Source organism: Chiloscyllium plagiosum, chromosome 20 (assembly GCF_004010195.1).
Source record: "Chiloscyllium plagiosum isolate BGI_BamShark_2017 chromosome 20, ASM401019v2, whole genome shotgun sequence".
NCBI lineage: Eukaryota > Metazoa > Chordata > Chondrichthyes > Orectolobiformes > Hemiscylliidae > Chiloscyllium > Chiloscyllium plagiosum.
Genome location: NC_057729.1, coordinates 43,260,134 through 43,271,064, shown reverse-complemented (window position 1 = coordinate 43,271,064; position 10,931 = coordinate 43,260,134). Strand labels below are relative to the sequence as shown.

Here is a 10,931-nt window from a genome sequence, read left to right as displayed (position 1 = left end):
CGGGGGGACCTAGAATCAGGGGATGTAGAGTCAGTATGGATAGAGCTAAGAAATACTAAGGGTAAAAAGACCCTCTTGGGAGTTATCTACAGGCCCCCAAACAGTAGTCTGGATGTCGGATGTAAGTTAAATCAGGAGCTGAAATTGGCCTGTCGCAAAGATGTACTACAGTTGTTATGGGGGATTTCAACATGCAGGTAGACTGGGAGAATCAGGATGGTATTGGACCTCAAGAGACTTTGTGGAGTGCCTCAGAGATGGATTCTTAGAACAGCTGGTGCTGGAGCTGACCAGGGTGAAGGCAATTCTGGATCTGGTATCGTGCAACGAACCAGAATTGGTCAGGGACCTCAAAGTGAAGGAGCCATTGGGAAGTAGTGACCATAACACATTAAGTTTCAATCTGCAATTTGAGAGGGAGAGGGTACAATCGGAAGTGACAATTTTTCAGTTCAATCAAGGGAACTATGGAGCTATGAAGGAGGAGCTGGCCAAAGTTCAATGGGGCAATACCTTAGCAGGGATGACAATGGCGGATATTTCTGTGCATAATGCAGAGGTTGCAGGATCAGTTCATTCCAAAAAGGAAGAAAGTTCCTAAGAGGAGGCATGGGTGGCCGTGGCTGACAAGGTAAGTTAAGAAACATATCAAGTTAAAAGAGAAAGTATAACATAGCAAAGATAAGTGGGAAAACGGAGGACTGGGAAGCTTTTAAAGAACAGAGGATTACTAAGAAGGAAATACGCAGAGAAAAAATGAGGTACGAAGGTAAACTGGCCAAAAATATAAAAGGAGGATAGTAAAAGCTTTTTTAGGTATGTGAAAGGGAAAAAAATGGTCAAGACTAAAATTGGGCCCTTGAAGACAGAAACAGGAGTATATATTACGGGGAACAAAGAAATGGCAGAAGAATTGAATTGGTACTTCAGATCTGTGTTCACTGGGGAAGACACGAGCAATCTCCCTGAGTTAACAGTGGCTGAAGGACCTGAACTGAAGGGAATTTATATTTACCAGGAATTGGTGTTGGAGAGACTGTTAGGTCTGAAGGTTGATAATCCCTGGGGCCTGATGGTCAACATCCCAGGGTACTGAAGGAGGTGGCTCGAGAAATCGTGGATGCGTTGGTGATTATTTTCCAGAGTTAGGTAGATTCGGGATCAGTTCCTGCGGATTGGAGGGCGGCTAATGTTATACCACATTTTAAGAAAGGAGGGAGAGAGAAAGCAGGAAATTATAGACCAGTTAGTCTGACCTCAGTGATGGGAAAGATGCTGGAGTCTATTATAAAGGATGAAATTACAACACATCTGGATAGTAGTAACAGGATAGGTCAGAGTCAGCATGGATTTATGAAGGGGAAATCATGCTTGGACTAATCTTCTGAATTTTTTTGAGGATGTAACTCTGAAGATGGACGAGGGAGATCCAGTAGATGTAGTGTACCTGGACTTTCAGAAAGCTTTTGAGGTTAGTGAGCAAAATTAGGGCGCAAGGTATTGGGGGCAAAGTACTAACTTGGATTGAAAGTTGGTTGGCTGACAGGAAACAAAGAGTAGTGATAAACGGCTCCATTTCACAATGGCAGGCAGTGACCAGTGGGGTACCGCAGGGATCAGGACTGAGATGGCAGCTTTTTACAATATATGTTAATGATATAGAAGATAGTATTAGTAATAACATTAGCAATTTTGCTGATGATACTAAGCTGGGTGGCAGGGTGAAATGTGAGGAGGATGTTAGGAGATTACAGGGCGACCTGGACAGTTAGGTGAGTGGTCAGATGCATGGCAGATGCAGTTTAATGTGGATAAGTGTATGGTTATCCACTTTGGTGGCAAGAACAGAAAGGAAGATTACTACCTAAATGGAATCAATTTAGGTAAAGGGGCAATACAGAGAGATCTGGGTGTTCTTGTACACCAGTCAATGAAGGCAAGCATGCAGGTACAGCAGGTAGTGAAGAAGGCTAATAATACCCTTGAGTTTAGAAGACTGAGAGGGGATATGATTGAGATGTATAAGATTATTAAAGGATTGGACACTCTGGAGGCAGGAAACATGTTTCCGCTGATGGGTGAGTCCCGAACCAGAGGACACAGCTTAAAAATACAGGGTAGACCATCTAGGACAGAGATGAGGAGAAACTTCTTCACCCAGACAGGGGTGGCTGTGTGGAATGCTCTGCCCCAGAGGGCAGTGGAGGCCCAGTCTCTGGATTCATTTAAGAAAGAGTTGGATAGAGCTCTCAAGGATTGTGGAATCAAGGGTTATGGAGATAAGGCAGGAACAGGATACTGATTAAGGATGATCAGCCATGATCATATTGAATGGTGGTGCAGGCTCGAAGGGCAGAATGGCCTACTCCTGCACCTATTGTCTATTGTGGCAAAACATACAAACAGTAGAATGCTTTCAATTTGTGCAATTAGCCTTCTCCCTGTAACCCTAAATATTCTTCCTTTGCAGGAAATCATCTAAAATAAATTCATATCTATCCAATAACACATCATAATTGAAGAAAAACAAAGTTTATTTCCCTCCATTGAAACAATAATTTCATAGTCAATAATGCACATTTTTAAAGAAAAGGTTATCTGATCTGAATGGATTACAAACTGATGGCCCACTATACGACAAAGCCCTTACAAGCTGAACTATTCCATTTCACAAGTGTATTCTTTAGAGCATGCTTACTGTGAATACAAAAAGCATCAGAGAGCCCTAGAGCTTATAAACAAACAATGACTTAACAGGGAAATGCCACTGATCAAAACCATCTGCGCTACGCAATCCAAATACATATTCTCATGTGATCTACTAGATAAAAATCCAGGCTAGTTTGTGTGGAGAAAAAAAACCCAGCAAATTGCTCGTCAACTCCCCTAGGCCAAGTCCAGATTATCACTCTAGCCCTTTGAAGAATAAGGTTTAACAAAAACTCAATCTCACAAAATTATTTCCTTGGTACAACCATTTTAATACATTGAGCTGTACATTCACATTAATTGCAATCAACATAATACAATTAATATCTCACAGCTGATCAGGGTTCATGTAACATTTGTGATTCTGTATTCGGTCATGGTAGAACAATTGCATTTGGGCACTTTGTCACTATGAATCCCTTTAAAATATTAGAACAAATATTATTTGCATACACTCTACAGAATCTGTCAAAATAGACAAGATTCATATTTTATTCAAGATTTCAATAGCAATATCATCATTTCTCCATTGTGGCTGGTTTATCAGTAAGACTAGAAGGGTCAGCATTCAAATTAAAGTACTAATACTGGAAAAGCAAAACCTGCCAGTCTCAGCCACTTTGTAAGTGCATTTAGTTGCTTTCAATGGATTTTAACACCCTGAAATACATTTTCTGTCGCGAAATAATTGTGGTTGAAAGTAACAGACAACCATATTTTACTCTTAAGGAATGTTATACGAACCATGGCAAGTTTCAGTTGTGATAGTCTACACTTCAGTTTTACCATAATAAGCATATGGTAAAAACAACAAGAAAAGCAAAATCACACATCACTTTTCATTTTAAATCTATGTAGATCAGTTTTTCTTCCCTCGCTGAGTTATTCAATAATTAGTATTTAACAAGCCAAAGCAGAATTATGGATATTTGGTGCTTAAAAATGTTTAGAAGTCATACAATGGATCAAAGAAAAAGTGTTATGTCTCCATTCTTAGAATTAGAAGTGCAAAACTTTATTTGGAACACAGTTGAATGCTCAAAGGAACTTTACCATATATGATGCAAAGATTAGAACCCGTTTGTGTTTTCCACATGGCCACTGGGGGTCATCAAGAAGATTCGGATCATATTCTATCAAATCTCCAGCTTCACTACCTAGAATATGACAGAAAACAACAGAGACCTGAAACCGCACTTTTATTTTTAGATGCTCATTATACATGCGTTTAACATTGCCAGAATAATTGGTTTTCAGCATAATCTACACAAACAGCTAAATGTCAGACAAGAGAAGAGTCTAAAGTAATTTAGGAGGCAGTCAACTCAGTATTGGCAATGCAAACCAAGCAGTGAAATTCAAAGCTGTCCCTTCTGTGGGTCGTGCCACTAAATAATGTTTGCAAATGAATCAAATATCACAATCAGAAAACGAAGACATCCTTCAAGTTTAGTCTGTGCGGGTTTGGGGGGGTGACAGTATTTACCAATTTCTATAGGTCAGATAAGTGCTGAATGCAAAGTTTTGGCACACGTAGGAGGAAAAATAAATCAGTTTTGAATAAAGAGTTGGGGAAATCAACTTTCAGTGCAGATACAAGTTGGTATTAGCAGAGGAGGTAATGTTTGTATTAAAAGCATGCAAGATATGCAGCATTATATGTCAGTCATACAAAACATGACTTTTCCCATTTGAAAGAAACAGAATTTAGTAATTTTCAGGTAGCAAAAATAACTTGATATGAATAGTCATCAATGTCAACTTAAAACAGTAAAACAAAGGTTAAATAGTGAATGCAGTTAAAACTTCTAAACTGCAACTGAATGCATACTTTCTTTGCAAATACTACTTTAGTTGAATACTATTTTTATTTTACCTAATTCCATTGCTATCGCTGCAGCTCCATGTCTTCCTGGTGTAAAACTCCGATGCATGCTATTTCGAACCTGTGCTATTGAAGTTGGAACCTCAGGGAGAGCTTTTGGCATGACAAAGGCATTGGTTGGATAAAGGAACTGCGCATATGAAACTGACTGAAACAGGAAGAAATTTGCAGTAAATAAAATTAAATATTATTCCCCAATCTATTACAATGCCTCAAAAATGGCACTTGAAGTTTTGTACATTACAAACAAGTTACAAAATTAATTTTGCAAGGTCATTAGGCATAACATGCAATCAAATTTTTCACATCAGAGTATGCACAATGGAAATAAATACATTTAGACTATAAATCACAAGTTAGTGCAAAACAAAAACCACAAATTTTGGACATTATCACCCAATATTGAAATTCATAGCCTTCAATACTTCATGATTGGTAAACTACATTTGATTAATTGTACAATGCTACCATCTTAGCAGTTGTTGTAACAGTGCATAAGTAAGTTATTCAACTCATTGTGTCTGTACTGGCTCTCCAAATGAGCAATTCACTTTGTAAACTTTGATGTCCTTGCTCTATAACCCTGCACATTTGTTCCTCTTCAAATAACAAATCTAATTCCTTTCTGAATGCCTCAATTGAACCTTTCTCAACTCTATTCCCAGGCTACACATTCCAGACTATAACCACTTACTGAGGGAAAAAAAGTTTCTCAAAGGTCCTTTGTCAATTACTTTAAATCTATGCATTCTCATTCCCAAACCTTTAAGAGTGGAACAGTTTCTCCCAACTATTCTTCCTGGAGCCCTCACAATTTGGCAGCCATTAGGTTAAAACAATTAACTTTTAACATAAAACAAAAAACAAATGACCTTTGAATATTTTTTTACATGGGGAAATATTTCAAAGTGCAATTTAGACAAACATGGTGACATTGAAGGGCCTTAAACAAATCAGCATTCTGCACCCTCACTCATTTCTTACAGAAGACTTTCAGTGGAGCTCATTCTAGAATAATTAACAAGGAAACTGTGTCAATTTAGATGGATTTTGCACAAAAGTTATTGTAAAAGTTAGGAAGTTAAGGCAATTCGGATGAATACAATCCACAATCAACCAAAAGTTTTTTGCTGCCATAGACAGTTCAACAATTGAATGAAATTCTTCCAGAAATACAATCACATTAAAAAGTTCACACCACAATATCTTATACAATACAGATAATTTTTACCTTTACGTCTGCACCAAGTTCAACTCCATCAAGCCCAAGCAGCATGTCGGTTGAAGCTGAAATGCCACCAGAAGGGTTACGTTGCCTGGGTCCTTCCATCTTATTGTCTCTGAGAAAACAATGTTAAATCCAGATCTTGCTGCAGCTAGAATATACTGAATGAGTGGTCAAAGCATACACCAGCTACAAAATGCACAATGAAAGGAACTTGCTCCCTTTACAAATCAGTCAGAAATCAAAGCTGCACATCAACAGGAAATGCTTTCACAAAGAACAATAAAACATATTGAGAAAATAATCAAACTAACATTATGGTCAATTTGCAAATGCCTGATCCAAAGTTATTTTGGACTCCAATCTACCAAAATAGACTTTCCCAGTTCAGAGTGAAATAGGATTTTCTTTGAAACAAGGCTTTTTCCTGATAAGAGGAAAACAATATATAATTTTCCAATGAATCTGCCAGCTTTAATTTTCCATTCGGCCTTTGCAGAATGCTCACTGTAGTTTCCTCTTCAAAGCATCCGTTTACATCAGAGTGGCCTCAAATTTCAGAAAGGAAGACAACAGCAGACTATTATTGAATGCATCGCCTTTCCGCCACTTCCAAGTATGATAATTACTAACAAAAATGTGAACATTGAAAATTTTAACTTAATTAAAATGACAAAAGATCTCATCACTTGCATAATATTTTCAATATTTAACAGTGCAAAAGCTAAAAAAAGTTGATTACAGTAAACAAGAAATTGCTGGAGAAACTCCGCAGGTCCAGTGGAATCCATGGGAAGAAAGCAGAGTTAACAATGAGTCCAATGACTCATCAGAACTTATGAAGAAGAGTCACCAGACGTGAAATGTAAACTCTGCTTTTTTCCTCCAGATGCTGCCAAACCTAAGTTTCTCTCCCAATTTCTGATTTTGCTTGAAATCTCCAGTATCTGCAGATTTTTGTCTTATTTCATGGATTGTAGTTCTTGCTGCCTGTGTAACAGCATCTGAAGCACTTAGGGATACAATTTCAGCAAGCACAAAACATAAACCCATATTCACCTTGCAGCAGCAGAAAAACAAATCTGTAGACTTTTGGTCACAACCAAATGAAATTGTTGTGAAAATCTAGATGCTAAGCATCCGCTATTTAGCTCCAATTTTTGTACAATGTGCTACTCTCAGTATACTCAATCCAGTACAGTGGTAAAAATAGACTTCATCTAGAAATCAAAATAATGGATCATTGTAGTTCAGATGAGAAAGTGTAAATTGAAGGCAATGTATTTGATGGAAGCTACAAATATTTTTTAAACTCGGCATCAGCAATTTTCTAGTAGCCAAAAAAAAAAATCAATGATAGTAAACAAATAACCACAATGCTTTCAATATTCAAATCAACTTTTTGGTTCCTCTTTATACAACTTTGAATTGGTCTACCAATGAGTACACACTTATCTTCATGGATTAGAAATAGATGGCTTAGTTTAAACAATTTGGAATCTTGCAGTGCAGTGGTAGTGTTCCTAACCCTGAACTGAGAAACCCAGGTTCAAGTCCCACCTGCTCCAGAGGTGTGCAATAACACCTCTGAACAGTTTGATTCGAAAATAGGTTAATTTTTAAAAAAGTTCCTTTACCGAAAGGGGTCTTGTGCACAAAGATAATGTTGCTACCTCTGATCTAGAATGTCAAGGTTCAAGTCCCTGCTGCTCCAAAGGTGTCTCATCTCAACTGTTCAATTCAAAATATCTGAATGCTACTTTTCCCCTTTCAACTCCATTTTGATTCAACTCCCTAGTCTTCAATGGTCGGCATTGCATTAACTGGCTTTATGTAAATCAATTAATTGGAAAACTTGGATGATTTACTGGGTGGTGATGAATAGATTAAAAAAAAGTCACAGGTGATACGGCGATAGAAAAGAAAACATTCCATTGGCTGTAAGAGTACTTCTGGATGTTACAAAATTGAACTTTCTTTTTCGGATTCTTGTGGAGTACACATGACTAGGAAACATCTAAATGTTGCTTTTTAGGGCTCTATTGGCCCTATTACTGACCCAGGATGCCTGGGTTCAAGTCTCAACTGCTCCGGAAATGTATAATTACATGACTGAATAGACTGATTAGATAACAAAAAAAAAAAAAGTTCTTTTTACAGGGCTCAGAGTCTTATGGCTTTGAAACAGACCCTTCGGTCCAACCAGTCTATGCCAACTTAATCCCAAACTAAACTAGTCCCACCTGCCTGCTTTCAGCCCACATCGCTCCAAATGTTTCCTTTTCATGTACTTAACCAAATGTATTTTAAACGTTGTAATTGTACCCGCTTCCACCACTTCCTCTGGAAGTTCATTCCGCACACAAATCACCCTGTGTACAAAATTTGCACCTTTTTAAAATCTCTCTCTCACCTTAAAAACATGCTCCATGGAATTGAAATCCACCATCCTAGGAAAAAGACAACTCTAGCTATACCCCTCATTACATTATAAACTTCCATAAAGTCACCTCTCAACCGCCTAGGTTCCAGCCTTTCAGCATAACTCAAACCTTCCAAACCCAACAACATCCTGGTAAATCTCTTCTGAACCCTCTCCAGCTTCATAATACCCTTCCTATAACTGGAACCAGAACTAGACACAGTATTCCATAACAGGCCTCACCAACATCTTGCACATTGTGGATAAAATGGAGTGTCCGTATCTCTGAGCTGGTAATATGGGTTAAAATCTGACCTGCTTTAGAATCAAGTCATAGCATATCTGAACAGGTTGATTAGAAAATATCTGACTGTCTTTTTTTTAAATTTGGGGCTCTTATAGTGCAGTGGTAATGCCCCTACCTTTAACCAAGAGACCTGGGTTCAAATACCATCAGTTTTAAAGGTCAAAGAATCATAGAATTCCTACTGTGTGGAAACAGGCCCTTCGGCCCAATAAGTCCACACTGACCCTCCAAAGAGTATCCTGCCCAAATCCATTCCCCATTACTATACATTTACCCCTGACTAATGCATCTAACCTACACATCCCTGAACACTACGGGCAATTTAACATGGCCAATTCACCTGACCTGCTCATCTTTGGATTATGGAAGGAAACCGGAGCACCCGGAGGAAATCCACGCAGACATGGGGCAAACTCCGGTGCCAAAGGCTGGAATCAAACCCGGATCCCTGGTGCTGTGAAGCAGCAGTGCTAACCACTGAGCCACCATATGTATAATAATACATACAAAGAGATAATTTTAAAAAATGCATGTTACTTTTTTTAAGTTGACACTCCTATACTGCAGTGGTGGTATCCCTAACTTTTATATAGGAGTCCTGGGGTTGAGTCCTTTCTGTTCCGGAGGTGCATCATTACAACTCTGAAGAGGCTGATTACAAAAATCTATATGTTCTCTTAATTCAGCAGCTATGGTTCATTTGGTGGCATTCCCACCTCTAGCTCAGAAAGCTGCTGGTTTAAGTCCTGCTCCCAAAGCTTGTGAACTGGTTAATTTAGTAATGTAATAAGAGATATTTGATGTAACTTAATAAGGCGCTTGTGGCACAGTGGTAGCATCACAGCCAGGAGGCCTGGGCTCAAGTCCCACTTTCTCCAGAGGTGTGTTATCTGTCATTTAATATCTGAGCAGAGTGATTAGGAAATATGCGAATGTCTATTTACATCCAATCTTACTGGCAATATCACTGCACCAGAAATCAAAAGGCTGTGTCCAGTGTTCAGAAGTTATGAGTCAAATCCCACCACAAATGAATGTCTTTTGCTAGGGGCATGTGTGGCACAGTGGTAATGTACCTATCTTTGTGCCAGGTGAACCAGGATTAAATCCTACCTGCTTGAGAGGTCTGTACTAACATCTCTGCACAGATTGTTTAAAATAACCGCATGGTCATGAAATGACTCCACTGTACTGCCAATGTGCACTACTATGAGAAACAAATTGATTTAAAACTATTTGAATGTTTCCTGGTGGGTCTTGTGGCACAGTGATAGTGTCTGCCCCTCTGGCCAAGGCAGTCCAGACTCGCAAGTCCCACCCACTCTAAGAGGTGTGCCATTACATATCTAAATTTTCTTTGAGGGGGCTGGTGCAATGCAGTGGTGTCCCTAATTCTGAGCCAGAAGGCCTAAGCTGAAGTTCTAACTCTCCTGATCTTTGAGAAAAAAAGTGTCTGAACATATTGATTAAAAACCTAAATTTTTCTTTGGAACATGTTGGGGCATGGAGGCCATATGCCTGCTTCTGGGCCAAGATGACTTGGGAATCAAGTCTCATCTGGTTCAGAAGCTTGCCATAATATGTCTGAATAGCCTTTTCAATTTGGAATTCTGAAATTTTGAAGGCTTTATCCCATATAAGGACACTACTGAGAGCACACAGTTTTCACTACTATTTTGCCCTACCTTGGTCAACAAATTTGTTAGCTAGCTTGTCAGATGTTTAGTATTCCATGAACGGAAAGTCTGTCCAAATAATATTGGACATCCCTAATCACTAACTCCAACAGATTAACATAAGAACACTGCTATCAGTAAATTATTTTCCAAATCAAATATCATTTCATCGTAGAAACATATCACAACTCTTTCACTCAGTCAAATTCATGAAACCTTCTATGTAACAGCATCATGGTAAACGTATACTGCAGGATGTTGTGGTCCTGTTCGCCGAGCTGGAAGTTTTTGTTGCAAACGTTTCGTCCCCTGGCTAGGCGACATCATCAGTGCTTGGGAGCCTCCTGCGAAGCGCTTCTTTGATGTTTCCTCCGGTGTTTATAGTGGTCTGTCCCTGCCGCTTCCGGTTGTCAGTTTCAGCTGTCCGCTGTAGTGGTTGGTATATTGGGTCCAGGTCGATGTGTTTGTTGATGGAGTTTGTGGATGAATGCCATGCCTCTAGGAATTCCCTGGCTGTTCTCTATCTGGCTTGCCCTATGATAGTCGTGTTGTCCCAGTCGAATTAATGTTGCTTATTGTCTGCGTGTGTGGCTACTCAGGATAGCTGGTCGTGTCGTTTCGTGGCTAGTTGATGTTCATGTGGCTGTTTGTCCTATATAGTGTTTTGTGCAGTCCTTGCATGGTATTTTGTACACTACATTAGTTTT

The 10,931-nt window shown here is 39.0% G+C and overlaps 1 protein-coding gene across 2 annotated transcripts in view; it reads right to left on the bottom strand.

The window, feature by feature from the left end:
- The window catches only part of cables2b (Cdk5 and Abl enzyme substrate 2b), a 39,314-nt gene that overhangs the window by 8,225 nt on the left and 20,158 nt on the right, over positions 1 to 10,931 (bottom strand). For both annotated transcript variants that reach the window (XM_043710632.1, XM_043710633.1), the window contains 3 exons: positions 5,826 to 5,934; positions 4,586 to 4,742; positions 3,763 to 3,866 (listed from right to left, as the gene is read on the bottom strand). In XM_043710632.1, the coding sequence (XP_043566567.1) occupies positions 3,763 to 3,866; positions 4,586 to 4,742; positions 5,826 to 5,934 (370 nt within the window). The remainder of the gene's footprint in view (positions 1 to 3,762; positions 3,867 to 4,585; positions 4,743 to 5,825; positions 5,935 to 10,931) is intronic.